General features: G+C 41.8%; 1 protein-coding gene across 1 annotated transcript in view; it reads left to right on the top strand.

The window, feature by feature from the left end:
• Positions 1-21,553, top strand: part of ly75 (lymphocyte antigen 75) — a 186,145-nt gene that overhangs the window by 58,137 nt on the left and 106,455 nt on the right. Inside the window, exons 11-14 of the mRNA XM_063052314.1 lie at positions 13,937-14,106; positions 17,616-17,812; positions 19,797-19,939; positions 21,256-21,337. Of these exons, the coding sequence (XP_062908384.1) occupies positions 13,937-14,106; positions 17,616-17,812; positions 19,797-19,939; positions 21,256-21,337 (592 nt within the window). The remainder of the gene's footprint in view (positions 1-13,936; positions 14,107-17,615; positions 17,813-19,796; positions 19,940-21,255; positions 21,338-21,553) is intronic.

The following is a 21,553-nucleotide window of genomic DNA, read 5'->3' as shown; positions in this document are numbered from 1 at the left end:
TAAACACTTGACAATAAAGAGGAAAACCAGTCTTCACCAGTATCTCATCTCGAAGATGCATGTTTACGCACCGCTCTAAACTATTACCACATTCCAAGCTGACACCATTTTGTCTTCAAAAGCTTCTATTTTGTGTTGCACATTTTAACATGTACTAAGGAGGAATCAAATCTTTTCTTACAACTATGTTCTCACAAACTAGCTTACAGAAAGACTACCCCAACAACATGTCAAGTATCGGACATTAGCCAAGTTTCTCTCGTTCCACCACTTACTGGTAATATAATGATGCTGTTATCAAAATGTAACACAAGTTCTTTTATTTATTTCTTTTGTGATGCTCCGGGTAGTAGGCCTTTCTGGCCCTTCGAGCCACACTGCCCCATCAAACCCGATTAACAGGAACCTAATCACGGGACAATTTACAATGATCAGTTAACCTACCCGGTAAGCCTCTGGACTGAGGGAGGAAACCGGAGGACCCAGAGGAAACCCATGGGGCGGACGTACAGAGATTCCTCACAATGTCGTACTGGAGTTGAATGGCGAATTCTGGAATGTTCTGAGCTGTAATAACGCTGCGCTATCCGCTGCACTACCGTGGTATATTGTAGTTTCTAAATGCCTCTGTTTAACCATTCAATCATGCTTCGCTCAGTAAGTGGATGTTATTTCTACCAATCCCTTCTCACTAAAACCCCCGCCTTCTTCATCATCATCATCAGCCTTGGGTCATATGACTTAGGAGATCATGCTTCCATGACCGTGATTGTTCTTGGCAAATTCATCCATAGAAGTAGTTTGCCATTGGCTCCTGAGCAATGTCTTTACAAGATGGGTGACCCCAGCCATTATCAATACTCTTCAGAGATTATCTGCCTGGCATCAGTGGCCGCATAACCAGAACTTGCGATGTGCACCAGCTGCTCCTATGACTAATCCACCACCTGCTCCCATGGCTTCACAGACCCTGATCAGGTGGGTGGGTGGGGGGGCTAAGCACCTTGCCCAAGAGTGACCTGCAGGCTACCGGAGAGTAGGAGTACCTTACTCCTCCTTTGGTAGAGATGTATCTCCACCCTGCCACCTACCTTCTACCTTCTCTAAAACTAACCTGTTTCTTTCCTATTTTCAAGTTCTGCTTAAGGTTCTCCAACTGGAGATGATAACTCCGTTTCCTTTTACACAGATGCCTCCTAATCTATCTGATTTTATCAGTTTTAATTTTTATTTTAGATTTCCAGCACCTGCAGGCTGTTGAGTCTAATGGAATCTGAAACTCCTGCAATACCATGTGGGAATCATACTCTGGAATGCTGAATGAATAGTACTACATTACGAGGACTCGTAGTCTAGCTTAGATTTATGATTTTGGTTGGGACCGGAGATAAAATAATCATGCCAATGTACAAGGTCTGAGGTGCTACAGTAGTTGGAGGTATCTTAGTCAAGCTTGGAATCTATAGGACAGCAGAAGAAAATTCAACCAAATAAGCAAATTTCTGCATGTCCAGAATCTGAAATTAAATAAGAAAATGTTAAAATATTCAACAAATCAAGCAGCTCCTTTGGGGAGAGAGAAATAGAGTTGAAGTTTGATTTCCATGAACTTTAATTGTAAGCAGAAGTTAGAAATGTAATTGCTTATGTAACCGAGAGAGTTGTAGTGTCGTGGTTAGCGTAACACTTTACAGTCGCAGTGATTCCATTGCTGCTGCTGCCTGTAAGGTGATCGTTCATTCACCCTGCACGGGTCTCCCCCAGGTGCTCTGGTTTCCCCCTGCAGTCCAAGGACGTACTAATTGGTTGGTTAACTGGTCATTGTCAGTTGTTCCGTGATTAAGCTAAAATTAAATCGGGATTGCTGGAAGGCACAGGTAGAAGGGCATTTTCTGTGCTGCATCTGAATAAAAATTTAAAAAGGAATAATGGGAGTGTGTTAGTGACAGATAGAACAAAACCAAGAGTGTGTGGAGTCCTGGACTGTATGAATAAACCAAGTGAAAGTGATAGCAGAAATGAGAGGAAATAGCAAAATAGCAGGTAAGGAGAGAAGAATCAAACCTAGGAACTCTGGAATTTTGAGTTGTCTGTGTAGCTGTGAGGCTTCTTTATTTTTTACAATGTAAGTTATCTGTAGAAATCTATTGAAAACTGTATATAATGCCTCACAGCTTCAGCAATAGCTCAAAATTCCAGGATGCTGGGTTGATTCTTCTTTCCTCTCACTTCTGCTATTTTGAATGACATTTATCTCCAGTAATTCACATCTGCTCCCTTTGCCATTGGTATCACTCAGTTTATTTAAACATTCTAGGACCCCACCCAGTCATGCACTCTTGGTTTATTTCTATCTGTCACTGCCACGCTCTTATTATGACCCATAACTCTCTTGGTTACCTAAACAATTATGTATCTAATTTTTTTCTGTTTACGATGAAAGCTCATGAAGAGCAAACTTTATCTCTCGCTCTCTCTCCAGTACAAAACCAGAACGGCTGATCGAGTGTGGCACAGTAATCTAGTGGTTAGCACAACACTCCAGTACAGTTGACGGGGGTTCAGTCCCCATCGCTGTCTGTAAGGAGTTTGTATGTTCTCCCGGTGACTGGCTTTCTTCCAGGTGCTCCCGCGGTACAAGGACATCAGTTGGTAGGTTAGTTGTAAATCGTCCCATGATTAAGCTTGGATTGATGGCAGCATGACTCAAAGGACTGGAAAGGGCTATCTGTGCTATATCTCAACAAAATAAAAAAAAAATAAAGAATCTGTTGTATTAATCAGTCTGGAAGATGGTAATCTGCTAAGGCAGGTGATGAGCTGCTGTTAGTTACATTTCCAGAAAAACTCAATGCTGCCTGCAGGAGGGTGAATCTGAGTTTTATTCTGAATGCATACTTTGATCATAAATATTCTTTGAACTTTTAAACATAGGTCAAAGATAGGTCAGAGTGAGATAGAGAGCAAGTGAACACAGATGCTCTGCAAAGTTGTCATAACATGGAAACCAAATGCAGACTGTGAGAGGAGGAAGTATAGTAAAAATAAAAATAAATCGGTTATGAGGGAAAAGAACGGAGGGTCCACCACAATAATCCAGTTTGTAGATTGTGGACATGGGGTACAAGTAGGCTGTTTGTGGTTGAAGATTGTGGGGAGAAGATCTCCAGAAGAAATTTTCAGTGCCAGAGTTGTGGTGTGAGGTGTTGGAGAACTGGCTACCGGCTTTGCAAAGACCTAGGTTTGTTCAGTGGACATGTTCAGAGAGTACATGTCATGACAGCAACGAGTGAAGACACTTGCTAATAAAGTGGTGGAAGGAGAGCTCAGTGTTAATGTTGAACCTATGGTTCATTACTATGGAGACAGATCAAAGTCTGTTCAGCTCAACTGCTAGGCATGGTTGGAGAACGAAACAGCTTTCAGATGGGGTATTCCCTGTAATTTTCCCAGACCTGACAGATTAGTTAGGATTGGGCAGTAGTTAAGCCCTCAGCGGAAATAAATTTCTTGAGGAGAAAGAGAAGATTAAAACAAAAGCTTGTGGGTGAAACGTGGGTGCAAGAATATGTAATTTCTTTGAGAGCAAGTACTTTAGTCTAGCTTCCTGCTCTCAGTAAAAGACTTGCTCATGAATGACAACAACTGAAATATCTTCCTGTGCTGCCACGCCCTAAAATTGCAAAACACCATGGTGGTTTATTCATTAAACCAAGATCTGGATGTTACACACATAACGGTAGCAATGTTTTTTACATGCTGAATTAAGTGTCTGTATGGCAGCCATGTGCAGTTGGGCATTATGAGGGAGAGTAATCACTTGCAATCCTTTTGCTCATCACATATCTGCAAAGTCCTTCAGGATTCCCCTTCACTTTGTCTGCTGGGACAACTACATAGATCCTTTTAGCTCTCCTGATTTCTTTTGTAAGTGTTCTCTTGCATTTCTTATACACCATAAGCACTTCATTTGTTCCTATCTGCCCATACCTGCTATGCACCTCCTTTGTTTCATTAACCAGTGCTTTAATATCTCTTCAAAACCAAGGTTTCCTACACCTGCTTTTTTATTTCTTTTTTTTTGAACCTTTTATTCTGACAGGTGCATACAAGTTTTGTACTCACAAAATTTCACTTTTGAAGATCCCCCATTTACCAAGTACCCCATTGCCAGAAAACAGCCTGTCCCGATCCACACCTCTTATTACATCAGAGTTGGCCTTCCTCCAATTTAGAATTTCAATCTGCTGAGCAGACCTATAGTTTTGCATATTTACTTTGAAACTAATGGTTTAATGATGGATTTCTTTTTGAGGCTTTGCTCATTGAAGATGTTCTGGATGCTGGGGAGGCTAGTTATAAAGGAAGGTTATAATACACATGGGTCTTCAGCGGTATGCCCCCTCATCCTGCCCTTTCACCAAGCACAGAGCACAGATCTTGCTATCTCCAAACCTCTGCAGTCAACAGCAGCATCAGCCATGCTGAAGGATCTATGGACAATTACGAATACTGGGTCTTCCTTGGAACCAATTATGTTCTTAAAAGAACTTAGAGGACGAATGTTTTCTTTAAAACCCCCACAGATGATTGTGCGCAGGCCACAACAATGTAATCATTGTGAAACTGTGAATAAATAATCATGGTCACAAATCACAGTCAGAAAACACCTTGTTAGTCCTAGTTCAGTCAGGAAATGATTTGTGTGCACTGTACTGCTATTGACATCATCATGTACAAACCATCTTATGGGGAAATGACATTGTAATGAGTCAGAATTCGACAAGACATGGATGTAGTTATTTCAAAACATATACAAAGTTGGTTCTTAAATCTAGATTTCCTGTTATAAAACCTGTCAATATTTCTAGTTTCTAAGTATTAGCTTTTGGATATTCCTTGTGCTATTCTCTGTGGGAAAATGAATCAAATATATTTATTGTGATCACCACACACAAAATACTGAGGTAACTCAGCCGGTTGGGCAGCATCAGTCGACGTTTCGAGCTGAGGCCCTTCATCAGAAGCAGGCAATCCTATTGGTGCAACCAAGACTGCTGATAGTGGGGACCAATAACTGACACAGTGAGTACAGGCCCAGAGTGTTTGATGGCTCTGGGCCCATACTCACTGGAGTTTAGACGATTGAGGTGGAGAAAATCTCATTGAAACCTATTAACTATTGAAAGGCCTAGTTTGAGTGGATATGGAGAGAACCGGATCGTACAGCCTCAGACTAGAGGGACATTCATTTAGAACAGAAATGAGGAGGAATTTCTTTAGCCATAGAGTAGTAAATCTGTGGAATTCACTGCCACAGATGGCTGTAGGGACCAATTCATTGGGTATATGTAAAATGGAGGTTGATAGGATCTTGATTAGTCAACGTGTGAAAGGTTACAGTGAGAAGGCAGGAAAATGGGGGAAAGAGGGGTACTATATCAGCCATGATGGAATTGCAGAGCAAACCTGATAGACTGAATGACCCAATTGTACTCCTATGTCTTTATAAGACCATAAGACATAGCAGAATTAGGCCATTTGGCCTATCAAGTCTGCTCCACCATTTAATCATGGCTGATCCTTTTTTTTTTCCCCCTCTTCAGCCCCATTCCCTGGCCTTCTCCCCATAACCTTTGATGCCGTGGCCAATCCAGAATTCATTAATCTCCACCTTAAATACACCCAATGACCTGGCCTCCACAGCTGTCTGTGGAAACAAATTCCACAAAGTCACCACCCTCTGGCTAAAGAAATGTCTCCGCATCTGTGTTTTAAATGGACACCCCTCTATCCTGAGGTTGTGCCCTCTTGTCCTAGATCCCCCCACCATGGAACTATCCTCTCAACATTTATTCTGTCAAGGACTTTCAACATTCGAAAAGTTTCAATGAGATTTTCCCCTCATCCTAAATTCCAGCAAGTACAGACCCAGAGCCATCAAACATTCCTTATATGATAACCCTTTCATTCCTGGAATTATCCTTGTGAACCTCCTCTGAACCCTCTCCAATGCCAGCACATCTTTTCTTAGATAAGGAGCCCAAAACTGTTAATAATAATAATAAAGGTGAGGCCTTACCAGTGCCTTATAAAGCCTCAGCATCACATCCCTGCTCTTGTATTCTAGACCTCTTGAAATGAATGCAAACATTGCATTTGCCTTCCTCACCGCTGACTTGACCTGCAAGTTAACCTGGTGTTCTGCCCAAGGACTCCCTAGTCCCTTTGCATCTCAGATTTTTTGATTTTCTCCTCGTTTAGAAAATAATCTGCACATTTATTTCTTCTCCCAAAGTGCATGACCATGCATTTTCTAACATTGTATTTCATATCCCACTTTCTTGCCCATTCTCTTTATCTAAGTCTTTCTGCAGCTGTCCTGTTTCCTCAACAATACCTGCCCCTCCACCAACCTTCATATCATCTGCAAACTTAGTAACAAAGCCATCTATTCCATCATCTAAATCATTGATATGCATCATAAAAAGGAGCGGTCCCAAAACTGACCCCTGCAGAACATCACTAGTCACTGGCAGCCAACCAGATAAGAATCATTTTATCCCCAGTTGCTGCCTCCTACCAATCAGCCCATCATGCTAGTAACTTCCCTGTAATATCATGGGTTCCTAACTAGGTGGCATGTGTGGCACTTTGTCAAAAGCCTTCTGAAAATCAAAATATACAACTTCCACTGCATCCCCTTTATCTCTCCTACTTGTAATCTCCTCAAAGAATTCCAACAGGTTGGTCAGGTAATATTTTATGGCCTTGTGTATGTTGCAGTATTAGCCTCCATGGAACTGAAAGCTACAGTAAAGGACTGGCTGCATCAACATGCAGCAGAATTCTAAGGCCAGTGGCTTTGCAGAAGTGTACCTTCCAGCATAAGTGCTAATGAACATAGATTCCTACTGCTCCAAAAGTGCTCTATGGGATTGCTTTTAGTTGAAGAAAAGTTTTCTTTTATACAGATTATGGTTGATGCCTGCAACACACTGCCCATGAAAGTGGATGTGATTGCAACATATATAACATGTATGAATATAAAATGAGTCTTTATACACTCAGTGGCCATGTTATTAGATACCTCTTGTACCTTATAAAGTATACCTGTAAACCTGCTCGTTAATGCAAGTATCTAACAGCCAATCGTGTGGCAGCTACTCAATGCATAAAAACAAACAGATGGGCCGGCTGGTGGCACAATGACATGAGCGGAGGTTCCCGGGTTCGAAACTAGTCGGGTCCGCCCCCAAATACACTTTCCATCCGTGCCGGGTTGAGTGTCGAGAGCGCAACTTGACCTCGTAAAACAAAGGGAAAATACTGCGAAAAGTGTCTGTGTGAGAAGTGGGGCGCCACACAGTCTCTCTCTCTCTCGCTCCATGCCTTGTAAAAAAGCCATGAAAAATCCATCATCACGGACGCACGCACGGACACGCAGACCACACGCACAGACTCGCACGCACACAGGCACACGCCAAAAATAAATAAAATAATAAAGAAATAAAAATGGACATCCTCAAGAGCTTCATTTGTTTTTCAGATGTGTTGGTGCCAAATGAGGTGATTTGAGTACCTTAGAAACTACTGATCTTCAGGGATTTTCACGTACAATTTCTAGGCAGGAGTTCCCAGCCTTTTTTAATGCCATGGATCCCTTCCATTAACCAAGGGGTCTGTGGACCCCAATTTGGAAATCCCTGCTCTAGAATTTACGGACAATGGTGCAAAAAGCAAAAGATATCCTGTAGTAGTAGTTCTGTGGGTGAAAATGAGAGAGGTCAGAGGAGAATAGCCAGATTGGTTCAAGGTGACTAACTCATCTAATCATGTGTTACAATAGTGGTGTGCAGAAGAGCATCTCTGAATCCTAAAGTGAATGGGCTACAGCAGCAGAAGACCGTGAATATACATGCAGTGGCCACTTTACAGAAAACACCTAATAATGCAACCACTGAGTATATAAGAGAGTAATTTAGAGGAATGGGTAGGGAATGGAAGGCTTAGAGATATTGTGATCCTAGGAAACTGTTCATAGCAATTAGTTACCAGAAAGCAATAAGATGATGATGAAATAGATGGGATTGTATCAAAAAAGTGGGTACAGTAATTGATAGAGATAGTGAAAGAGGTCAATTGTGTCAGCATGTCAACTACAAAAGCAAGGCAACAGAGTAAAGCCTACTTTGACTCAAAAGTCAGTCACATAGAATTAAGCTCAGGACAATGAGTGATGATTAGAATACACCAACCCACCTCATTTTTAAATCCAAGGCTTGCAGGGCTCTGTGAAAAAATAGGCAAAGCACGTGTACATATCAGTACACATGGTACTGATTTCTCCAGATGAAAGTGGATGGTATCACATCATCCAGTCGAAGTTGGTGGGGAGATACAGGAAAGTTATCACCATCGGCATGTAATAATTGATGTACACAATGGTCCCAATTTTGGAGACTTGACAATCAATGTACATTGTAATCTTGATATAGAAAATTTGACGTTGGACCGGTTGTTCCAAGTATAGGGTGGCCAAGGAGGAATTTTTCTATTCTCTCAGTCTGAGAATCAGGGGAGTTTTGTCAAGAAAATAAAGAAAAGGAAGAAACATGTTGGCTCCTGTCTCCCCTATCCTCAAATGAAATTTGGTGGAAGAAATAAGATGGATGACTGGAGTCCGCAGACTATTGGGAGCCTAGATTGGATGGGCTAGAAAACAGGTAGAAAATATGACCGATGATTGAAAATTGAAACTGGAAGTAAGGGTAGAAGTTACACTTGTGTTTTACAGGTTTAATTCAATATTATGAAAATAATGTAAAATTCATCAAGTAGCTGGAACCATACCAGAGTCTAAACGTAGTGAGACCCAGCATAACACAAAGGGGTAGGATCAGTATTAGAAGATACAGGGTAGTTTGTCGCTTTGGTGCCTGGATACCAGCATGTGTAGGGAATTTTTAAACTAACTGAAATAATGGTGCCTGAATGGTGCTTTTTGACAATGAGACAGTTATTTACTCACTTTCTTTAGAGACAGCTAAGCAGGAGTGAGTCTTAAGTTGGTCAAAAAGAGAGGACTATTGGAATTAGTGGAAGTATGTTGTGCATCAAGATTTGCAATGGTCAGTACTTCAGATATAGCAGAGTTAAGAAACCAGATATAGTCCCTTCAGCAGAAAATGTGGGATATAACTGGAGAAAATTAACGGAATCAGATACAGACCAGTCAAACACGACAGGGTATATCATGTGTAATTCTGGATTCAGTTAAATTTCTGAAGCCCTTCAAGATACCATGAGTTTAATAACTGACGGCATCGATCTCATATCTGAGGGAACGCATGAAGTTGAGATCTGTGCTACCTATACTAGTTGGTTGCTCACCGTGATTGGTACAAATTTATTACAACTTGATGCACATCAAGTACCAAATTGGGGATCAGATGAGCAACTAAAGCAAAGGGCTGGGGAAAAGTGCCCATTTGTCATACTTGGAGTATTGTGAGCAGTTTTGGGCCCCTTATCTAAGAAGGAATGTGTTGACATTAGAGAGGCTTCAAAGGAGGTTCATGAAAATGATTCCTGGGTTGAAAGGCTTATCATATGAGGTGTGTTTGATGGCACTGGGCCTGTACTTACTGGAATTCAGAAGAATGAGGGAAATCTCATTGAAATCTACCGAATGTTGAAAGGCCTGGATAGAGAGGATGTGTAGAGGATGTTTCGTTTGGTGGGTGAATCTAAGACCAGAAGACACAGCCTCCGAATAGAGAGGTGTCCATTTAGAAGGGAGAATGGGATGAATTACTTCAGCTAGAGTGGTGAGTCAGGAATTTGTTGCCCGAGGCGGCTGTGGAGGCCAAGCCGTTGGTATATTTAAGGCCGAGGTTAATAGATTCTGCTGCTAATACTGATCGTTTATCTTTTGTTCACTGATGCTCGGCTTACCAGCCTGTAGTTCCCAGGTTTGTCCTTCTGGTCCTTTTTAAATAAAGGAAAACATTAGCCCTCCTTCAGTTTCATAGTGTTTTACTGATGGCTAATAAAGGTACAAAAATCTCTGCCAGGGTACAGGCAATTTCTTCCCTTGCTTCCCGCAATATCCTGGGATATACTTAGATCATAAAGCCATAAGATACAGGGAAGAATTAGGCCATTTGGCCTGTCAAGTCTGCTCCACCATTTCATCATGGCTGATCCAATTTTCCTCTCAACCCCAATCTCCTGCCTTCTCCATGTATCCCTTTATGCCCTGACCCATCAAGAATCTATCAAACTCTGCCTTAAATATACATAAAGACTCCCCAGTATGCACTTCTGGAGGAATCCCCTCCAATCAAAACAATCCAAGTCATCAGGACTTGCAGATTTCCCTGGATTCCTTGTCCTGGGTCTGTACTGAGAAGCTATCCAGCCTCCAGATTGCTCTGGTTTTCACCCATGTGGTCTGACTCAAGTTTTCCAATGACGGAGAGATTTAAACTCGATCCCACAACAGGGACACCAATTCTGTTATCAGAATTCTACTCCTCGTAATAAATGATCAGTGAGATACAGAGAGAGAATCTATAATCACCGACAAATATTTTGTGTCAACAGAAGAACATATGAACTTACACAACCAATCCCTGTGTACACACCAACTAATTTTTCATACCTTCCATGAACAGTCAAAGAACAGAAAATATAATACCAGTTAAGCAGGAGTTTCTGCTACTGGCCACATTTCCCCATCATCCCATTTCAAATCTCCACATATCCGTGGGGCACATCACATCCACAATCGCTGCTCTGCTACAGAGTTACCACTGCCAGCACACTTGAACCGTCTGCTTTTATATTCAACTCCTAGCAATTAAAAATTGTGTTCCAGTGTCATTGGCTGTAGGTCAAGTGTCTGACCTTTAACAACTTTTTATTGGCTCTGCTCCAGTCCAGCTTCATTTATTGCCCTCTTCCCAGTAAGTGCCAATTAGTAACCTATGGCTTTGTTTTCAATCAGCCACCAGCTTGAATCACGCAAACCAACACATATAACTTCTTATTTGGAAATGATCCCTAGTTCAGTGGATTATCTGAGGTGTCATTGTGTCTGCTTTAAAATGCTGATCAAGCCAAGCAAATGACTCAAAAATGGAGAAGCAAGTATTCTTCATAAAATGGCAGCCTCTGTCTCCTCCCTCATGGCAAGAACAAAGACAATTGGTCCGTCAGTTTCCACTGTCCTTAATTCATTTGAACTCACTGACTTGCAGACTATAGTTCTTTCTGGCCAACACTGCTAACAATATGAATGAGAATATCAGTGGCAGGATTACTAAATTTGCAGATGACACCAAAATTAGTGGTGTGGATGGTGAAAAAGGATTACAACAGGATCCAGAATCAGAAAGTGATTGAAGGATTGGCAGATGGAATTTTACTTCGTCAAGTATGAACTGATGTATTTTGGCAAGATAAATTAAAGCAGAACCTGCATAGTAAATGATAGGGTCCTGGGGAATGTTATTGACCAGAGAGACAATTGTAGCTCCCTGAAGATGGCAACACTGGTAGACGTGAAGAAGGTGTATAAAATGCGAACCTTCATCTGATGGAGCATTGAGTACAAGAGCTGGGACATCAGGTTGCAGCTGCTTAGGCCATCAGTGAGACTGCACCTGGAATACTGTGTGCGGTTCTGGTTGCCATACTCTTGGAAGGATGTGATTAAGCACGACGGGCTGCAGAATAGATTCACAGGGATATTGCATTGACTGGAGGGCTTGAGTTATAAGGATAAACTGGATAGGCTGGCACTGGCATTGTTTTCCCTGAGTGAAGGATACTAAGGGGTGGGGGGCATGGATTAGGTGAAAGGTCACAGCCTTTTCCTAGGGTTTATTCATTCATTTATGTGCCATGTCGTATGGCCTGGGCGATCATGGTCTTTACGTGACCATGATTGTTCTTGGCAAATTTTTCTGCAGAAATGGTTTGCCATTGCCTTCTTCTGGGCAGTGTCTTTACAATACGGGTGATCCCAGCCATTATCAATACTCTTCAGAGATTGTCTGCCTGGTTTCAGGAGTCGGATAACCAGGACCTGTGATATGCACTGGCTGCTCATACGACCATCCACCACCTGCTCCCATAGCTTCACGTGACCCTGATCGGGAGCTAAGCAGATACCACACCTTGCCCAAGGGTGACCTGCAGGCTAGCAGAGGGAAGGAGTGCTTTGATAGAGGCGTATCTCCACCCTGCTACCCAGGGTAAGGGGAGTCTAAAATCAAGGGAATGTTTAAGTTGAAAGGGAAAAGATTTAAAGGGAATATGAGGGAAAAGTTTTGAAACTGAAGATAGTGGGAGGATAGAATTGGCTGCTAGAGGATGTGGTAGAGGTGTGCACTATTACAGTGTTTAAAAGTGATTTAGATAAGTTCATGGATAGGAAAAGATTGGAGTGATGTCAGTCAAATGCAGACAGATGGCACTTTGGTCACCATGGAATAGTAGAGCCTGTTTGTGTAATGTCTTATTCTATGACTTGATAGCCTTGAATACTGTTGTAATAAGCTGTTGTTATGGTCTTGCCTTTTCACAAATATTGCACATTGTATTGTGTATGCCTTTCATTCTTCTTAATTTAAACCTTATTAGAATTTGCCAATTTTAAAAATATTGGACTGTATCTTTACATACTTGCATTTCTTAATCATTAATTAAGGACTAATTGTTCCTGGAAGTTTCTTTAGACTTTCAGCACTTTATTTCTCTTCAAAAGTGAGACTATGTGGTTTCTATGTTGGAAGCTCATGGCAGGACACAACACGCCTTTTCTGTTTGCTTCATTTGAAAAATGCTCTTTCAATTATGATTCACTGATGTTTCAAAGATAGTGAGGAGATTTATCAAATGATGGTTATTTTATATGTTGGAATGAGTAATTGTCTATATATACACACAGTAATGTAAAAAATATTTAAATATTTCTATACTCTCAAGCTGTCCGAGATTTCTTTTTGGAATTGTACCTTACTACTGTTTTATGGGTTTTTTGGTCTGAGTCTGAGGCCTCGAAGCTATCTAGATATGCAAGCCAGGTCAGAACAATGTGGAGAGCAAGCTGTTGCCCATGTAGCAAGCTCCACATCTCCATACATCTGACAAACCCAAAGGAACAGTTTCGCACCAGCAACATCACAGGAGTTGCCAGTCAGAGTTAAACTCCACATTGAACTGCCTTAGGGTCTCCAGCTCCAGAGTTTTCCCTCTGGGTTTACTCCCGAAGCCTTCTCCATGAGTGGGTATAGCCACAAGGCAGCGGAGGTTTGAGGTCAGAGTTTTCCTTCTCCCAGATGAGCTGCCTATCATGGCCAACAAGCCGCATCTGCCCGAATTGACCGGTTTTAAGGCACCAGTAACTTGTCTTTGCCCCTTATTTTAATAGAAACAGTTCCACTGGACTTAGTAGCTAATCCACATGTGAAAGCCAAGAGTTGGACTTTGTTGTCAGAGATTATTTGAGATGCACACCAATGGGAGCATTCAATAGGTAGTGGGAGCTTGTTCCCATTACCGTCCCCCGGCTATAACAACTAAATTTTTTGGTAGTTCGTAAATATATCACGGCAGGTTTAGTTGTATAATTTGCCTTTATTTTCTATTGTTGTGAAGTCTCACCTTTCAACCTTAATGCAATTTTGAGTGAGAACTTATCCAAACTGTTTGAGTAAACTCATCGCTTAGCACCATATGGTAGGATGCAATTATTCTTTGGTGTAACCACAAATAATTTACATGCTAGCAGCAGAATAGTTAGCTCCTCTGTACATGTGTTACTTGTCATCACAGCCATTGAAAGGTTGTTATTTTGTGCAGTCTTTGTGCAATGAGAAAGATACAGTTGTATGTCAAGTAAATATACGTTTTCCCTAAATTACAGGTTTGAGCAAGAATTCATTAATAGTTTAATTGCAAAACATACGACGGAAAACGACAAGTACTTCTGGACGAGTTTACAGGATAAAAATGGAACAGGAGAATATACATGGTCAGTTATAAATAAGAAGAAAGAACCCGTAACATATACAAACTGGAATGCGTATCAACCAGGTAGGTGCAATGAGTATTTCTGATAAAGCCCTTGATCACGCTTGTGTTTGTGTTCAAAACAGAGAAGGAACCACAGGCTTATTTTCTGCCACATTTGAAGCGGAGCCATAACTGGAGCAGAGGAAGCTACATAGGGCTCAGTGACCTCCGACCTGTGATAGCGGCAGAGCCGGCTTTATTATCACTGCCATATACAATATGAAAGTTGTTGCTTTGCAGCAGCGGTACAGTGGAGAAGCATAAAATTGTTACGAATTACAAAATAAGTAGAGCAACGACAAGGAAATGATGAGGCGGTGTTCAGGGACCATTCAGAAAGCCAAAGACAGTGGGGGAAAGCTGCCCCTGACTCAGTGAGTGTGGGTGTTCAGATTCCTGCACCTCCTCCCCAATGAGGTGCGTGTACTGGATAGTGAGGGCCCTTTATAATGGGTGCTGCCTTCTAGAGGCACCTCTTTGATGGTGAAAATGTTGTGCCCATGATGGAGCTGGTGAGTCTACCAGCCTGTTGCCACCCTGTGAAGCCTCCATACTGGGTTGTAATACAACCAGTCAGAATGCTCTCCACTGTACGCCTATAGAAATTTGGAAGACTCTTGATGACATACCAAATATCCTCAAACTCCTAACAATGTAGAGGACTAACATGCCTTCTTTGGGATTGCATCAATCTGTTGGGCGCAGGACAGATCCTCAGAGAAGTTAATGACAAAGAGCTTAAAGCTGCTTTCCCTTTTCACAGCTTACCTCACAATGAGGACTGGTGTATCTTCTCCCAGCTTCCCTTTCTTGAAGTCCAAAATCAGTTCTTTGGCCTTGATCATGTTTAGTGTTGTTGTTTTTGTGACACCACTCAACCAGCCTATCTATCTCACTCAGTCCTGAACACCTCTTTTTTTGCCATCTGAGATTTTATCAGCAATGGTGGTGTCATCTGTGAATTTATAGATGTTGTCTGAGCTGTGCTTAGCCACACAATGAGTGCAGAGAGAGCAGAGCAGCGGGATAAGCACAGATCCTTCATGTGCACCTGTGTTCATTGTCCACGAGGAGGAGATGTTATCACAGCAGTGTACTGGCTGTGCTCTCCTAGTAAGGAGATTGCAGAGGGAGGTACAGAGGCCCAGGCTTAGAAACTTGATAATTAATACTGAGGGAATGCTGATATTGAACACTAAACTGTAATCGATAAACTGCAGAATCACATATGTTGTGCTGTTGTCTTGGTACTTCAAAACAGTAAAATAAAACTATTTATGATTTTTCCTTTGATTACTAGCTGGTGGTGGTCATCGATTAAGAATAGTGTTAGGTTTGATTTTGATACCCATCAATCCAACAGCTTAACTCATTACCCAAGCATCCTCACAAGCATTTAATACAGGAGCTTAATTGTATTCATTAATGAGAGAGGAGAAAAATGGAAGAATCAACAAGCTGTGTGTGATCATCTAATCAGGCTAAGGGGATTAACAGAGCAGTGTATCAAGTTAAGTATATGAAGGGCTGCTGCTCTTTGAACTAGTCACAGCCAGGACCCTCCAAGAGGACCATAAGCTTCTTGTGGTTTGGAGGCTTGTGTGCCTCAATGAGCTGGAGAGTATGTTGTCTGGAGTCAGGGCGTTATGCTTTGGCTCTTGGTAGAGCCACCTATGCCAAACAGGTCAAAGAGTAGAGGCCAGACTAAAAGTGGTCCACCGGTCCTTCAGGTTCAGATGTTCAGTGTTATGAACCCTAACTGGTCAAAAAAAGTTGTTACGGAAACAGCAATGAAGAATCCTTCTATGTGGCCAAGGACAGACAGAAATAGAGGACTTTCATTGCTGCCCTAAATACCAGCAGTATAATGGTATTAAAAAATAAGAAGACAGAGGATACACAATCAGTTATGAAACCACTTGCCAAGTAATGAAAGCATGTGATTACAATGAAAAGGAACTGCTTGAGCAATTGTATGACCCAGCGCTACACAGCAAATGCGGAATTCAGTGATAGTGTATCAAAGGTCAATCATTCATATGGGCACATAGCTCTACTGCATAAAAAACCTTGACAATTTGTAATTTGATGGTAAAGCCTTTGGAGCTGTTTCTCCACATGCATGTGACAAAACCACTTGCATCTGGAGACCTGGCCCCTAAGTGTCAATTATTGTTAGTTCAGTGTGACCATTATCACCAAATAATATTTTATTCTTTAAAAGTTCCATACAATATTAATAAATAATATGACAAATCTTTAAGTATTGATATTCTTTAAGAATATCAAACAAATGAGCAGAGGGAGTAGATATCAAACTAAGTACCATCCAACGTCAATTCAAAGTAGTCAAATCAATTTTTCATTGTCGCATAATTGTGTAGTTACCGAGATCTGCATTAGTATTATGAAGTTAACTTTTCAACATTTATAATAGAAAGAAATAGAAAAAAATGTGCTACTGTTTCTAGTAGCAATTTCTTTGAGATTGCATGCTGATGAGATCATTTGTAATGTCTCTCACTGGAACTGACATGAAGCAAGTTTGCCTCGAATGACTGTGATCTTCACCCTCACTACATTCATGACTAAACAAAAGGAGACTGTGACAGAAAGAAGTCGCCATACTTTGACAATTTTCCCACATTCAGCTGTATTGGATTCTATACCAGAAAGCCACAATTCCAGAAAGCCTTTCCTCCAGGTTCGAATCCCATAGCAGTAATAATCACCTACATTATAGCAATTCCCACAATGGTTCTTTTATAAATTGCTGGAGAAGGCACTCTCGCTGTCACTGTGTCCTTCCCTAGATAAATATAAATGTTGCTGATGTATGGTTCGGGCACATCCAATGGTAAAAAATGATAACCGAATTCCGGCTGGAATTGAAAACATGAAACAGTCTTGAGATCTGTGTTTGAGGCTTACTCGACACAAGCTCACTCCCTCCTTCCTCACAATAACAGCAGTGATTCTAATTGATACAATAACTAGCCATTGAGGTGGCTTCTTCCCCGTGGCCACCCAGCTGCATGACATGTTAACAGATTTGATAGATCTCACACTTGAATAGGTGAGTCATCTGCAGACCATGGTAGCATAGTGGTCAGCACAATGCTTTACAGTACAGGTGACCCGACTTCAACTCCCATTACTGCCAGTAAGGAGTATGTTCTCCCCATGACCCCATGGCTTTTCTTCAGGTGCTCTGGTTTCCTCCCACAGTCCAAAGATGTACCGGTTGGTAGGCTAGTTGGTCATTGTAAATTGCCCTGTGATTAGGCTGGGGTTAAATCAGGAGTTGGTGTGTAGCGTGGCTTGACAGTCTGGAAGGGCCCATCTTGCACTGTGTCTCAATAAATAAACATGTAGGAAATATACAAATGTCTTTGCACTCTTTAAGCATCATGTAATCAAAAATACAATGGTTTTCAAAAATATGAGAAACAATTTTGAAATTAATTTAAAATAAATAAACAATGAAAGTTATAATGAGGTTATTTACAGGAGCTCTTTATTTGTTTCAGAGCATCCAGGTGGATGTGTTGTTATGGCCACAGGAAAAGCTCTTGGACGGTGGGAGGTTCGAAACTGTATGACAACAAAAGCAATGTCCATTTGTAAGAATCGGATTGGCAATGACACAGAAACCGAAGACACACTCCCGACTGGCTCTTGCCCAGTTGGTTGGCAGACTCATGCAGAAATTGCTCACTGCTACAAGGTGAATCACCGGAAAGCCAACTGTATGATGTATGCATGTGGGAGAAAGCGAGCAAAAGCCGATATACACAGCGGATGGTTACTTATGTCTGAGCATTAGAGGGTGAAAGAGTCAAACATGGTACCACATGGCATGTTTATGAAAGGATTTAGTAACATCCTTCTGCAGGTGGTATAGTGGCATCAGTGCCGGACTTCAGGACGAAAGGTCCTGAGTTCAAATCCAGCCAGCTCGCTTTCCATCCGTGCTGGTGATCTCTTTGGAAACTCACTTGGCAGAAAGCAGTGGCAAACCACTACTGTAACTTGCCTCGTACGCGGTTCCCCACTATGTCAGAGAGGCGTGAAGGGAAATCGTCGTTCCGAATGCGACGTACCTTTTTCCTTCTGTGGGGAACATATAATTACAGTCCTATATATTCTAAAAAGAAAAGGATGTGTGCCCTCCCAACAGCCCCCTGCAACTGTAAAATTAAATTAATCATTTTATCATTCCTCAAGATACAAAGTGGAATAAGAAAGGAAACACAGGCATTTGATATTCCTATTTACTCCTTTAAGATGAATATATAGTATTGTGCAAATCACTTAGGCACATGTGCTGTATACAGCTCAGGTGCCTAAGAGATTTACACAAAACTGTATTGTCAATGTGGAGCAGAGAGCAAGTTTGTAAATCTGGCGGAGCAAAGAATATTGGGAAAGGCAAGGTTAGAGCGCAGTTGGAGGGGTGTGGGACAGGTGGCAGAGAAGGAGTGCTGGGGTGGAGAGTGGCACAGATGCAGACACACCCAGCCCTGAGACACCAAACAAGGTTATTTGATTCCAAACAATTGGTTTATTGATCATTACCGAATGTCTCTCTGGTGCTTCCTGCTCCCTCCCCTCCCCCTCCCCCTTTCCCAACCATGATTCCCCTCTCCCTGCCCCTTTTCCACACTCAGTCCATGATAGAGACCTATAAAAGAATCAGGTTTATTATCACCCACATGTCATGAAATGTGTGTTTTTTTGCATCAGCAGTATGGTGCAACAATCTAAGGCACTCCTGCTATATTCATGTGCCTGCTAAAACTTGATGTCACAGTTTGCTGGAGTGTCAGAGGGATCTTGGGGTCCAAGTCCATAGGACACTCAAAGCTGCTGCGCAGGTTGACTCTGTGATTAAGAAGGCATACAGTGCATTGGCCTTCATCAATCGTGGGATTGAGTTTAGGAGCTGAGAGGTATTTTTGCAGCTATATAGGACCCTGGTCAGACCCCCACTTGGAGTACTGTGATCAGTTCTGGTTGCCTCACTACTGGAAGGATGTGGAAGGATGCAGAGGAGATTTACAAGGATGTTGCCTGGATTGGGGGGGGGGGGGTCATGCCTTATGAAAATAGGTTGAGTGAACGCAGCCTTTTCTCCTTGGAGCAATGGAGGATGAGAGGTGACCTGATAAGAGGGATATAAGATGATGAGAGGCATTGATCGTGTGGATAGTCAGAGGCTTTTTCCCAGGGCTGAAATGGCTAACTCGAGAGGGCACAGTATTAACGTGCTTGGAAGTAGGTGCAAAGGAGATGTCAAGGGTAAGTTTTTTACACAGGGAGTGGTCTTCTTCTTCATATCGTGTCCATACAGTCTATACATGGTCCCACCAGAACTGGGCACATTTTTGTGCCTTGTTGTTGAATTCAGCAAGATCTGCAGCAGAGAGTGGTGAGTGTGTGGGACAGGCTGCCGGCAACGGTGGTGGAGGCGGATACAACAGGGTCTTTTAAGAGACTTTTGGATAGGTACATGGAGCTTAGAAAAATAGACGGCTATGGGTAACCCTAGGTAATTTTTAAGGTAAGGACATGTTTGGCACAGTTATGTGGGCCGAAGGGCCTGTATTTTGCTGTAGGTTTTCCTTGTTTCTATTTTGAATTTCTAAACTCTGCGGTACATTGTTTGTCCATGTAAAAGAAATAACGATTACCCCAAATTACATTTGTAGATATTTCATCACGAGAGAGTGGCAAGGAAGAGAACATGGGAAGAAGCTGAACGATTCTGTGAGGGATTAGGAGCCCATTTGCCAAGTTTCAGTCATAATAATGAAATGGTATATCTTCACAACTTGCTGAGAAAAACAATTACGTGAGTAAAGCCATGAAAATATGTGTACCTTTAATTACTTATTTTTTAACTTCAATTTGTTTTTACTGTTTACAAACTGTAACTTTAAAAATGTTTCACATGTAGCAGAATGGAAGTTGGATACTGACTGGTAACAATGTTTGCCAAATTATTTAGAGTCATAGAAAAGGACAGTGCAGGAACAGGCCCTTCAGCCCATCTCGTTCATGCCAAGCCATTTAAACTGCCTACTCCCGTCGACCTACACCCGGACTATAACCCTCCGTACCTCTGCTATCCATTTGCGCAAGTAGTCCCCAAAATCAAGAATTTGCCTTAAACTATAATGGTGAAATTGCGATTAATGGTAGAAAAGCACATTGAATTTCTATATTGCACACAGCTTTTACATTCACAAATGTAATTTGGGGTAATGGGCTCCTAATCCTAATACACGTCAGGTTGTTACATTTGATACTGTTGAGATGTCAGCAGGTTGAAGATGAAATTTTTTGGTTCCTGCTGGTTTAAAACTCAGTGAAGCTTAAATTGGCAAAAAAGCCAAGCTGCTGGAGGAACCCAGTGAGTCAAGCAGCATCTGTGGTGGCAAAGGGATGATAGACCTTTTGGATTAAGACCTGGCAGCCTGATCCCAGCATCTGCATTCTCTTGTGTCTGGAGGTTTAAGTGGACATTGCCTTATTTTGTCTAAGTACACAATTTAAACTTTGCTACTTGCTTTTGGGTATTCCAATTTACATCAGAATTTTTGAAGTATTGTGTCATTGCGATGTAGGAAACACAACAGCCATTTGTGATCAACAGGTTCACATAAAATGCCCTGTAATCCTCATATTTTTTGCTTCATTTTAAATTTATTTGGGCTGTAAATCAGCTTGGGTGGTGGGCTAGAAATAACGTCTCAACCAAAGGAGGTGTAAGGCCCTCCTACCCTCCACTAGCCTGCTTAGCCCCCCCCCCCAATCAGGGTCATGTAGAGCCATGGGCGAAGATGGTAGACGGTCGTATGAGCATATTGCAAGTCCTCATTATGAGACCACTGATGCCAGGCAGACAATCTCTGAAGAGTATTGATAATGGCCGGGAGGGTCATCCACCCAGTAAAGTCACTGCCTAGAAGAAGGCAATGGCAAATCACTTCTGTAAAGAAAAATTGCCAAGAACAATCATGGTCATCATGATCGCCTACCTCAATATGAAACAGCACATAACAAACGAATGATAGATCAGCTGCTGCCTCATAGAGTTAGCAACTTTGATGGACTAAATGGCCTGTCTTATGTTTTTAAACATACTATTCATTCCATCCTTTGCAGTGATGAACGCTGGTTTTGGGTTGGATTAAATAAGAGAAATCCAGATTCTAAAGGCACTTGGGAATGGAGTGACGGCAGGCCGGTAAATTTATCTCTTATAAAGTTTAACAGATTCTGTTTGTTGATAAAAGCTTTGTGGAAGTCCATCTTTATGCCAGACTGTTTCAGTTTCAGTGGTTGTGTGTCATAAGCATGTACTCATGATTTACTCCCCTGGTGATTGTGTCTTTTTCTTTAATGATGAACATTGAACAGGACATCTGCTCTTCTTCATGAAGTCGAGAATTTAGCCAGTGAT

This window comes from Mobula hypostoma, chromosome 6 (genome assembly GCF_963921235.1).
Source record: "Mobula hypostoma chromosome 6, sMobHyp1.1, whole genome shotgun sequence".
Lineage (NCBI taxonomy): Eukaryota > Metazoa > Chordata > Chondrichthyes > Myliobatiformes > Myliobatidae > Mobula > Mobula hypostoma.
The sequence above is the reverse complement of the archived record's forward strand: the minus strand, read 5'-3'. Positions and strand labels throughout refer to the sequence as shown.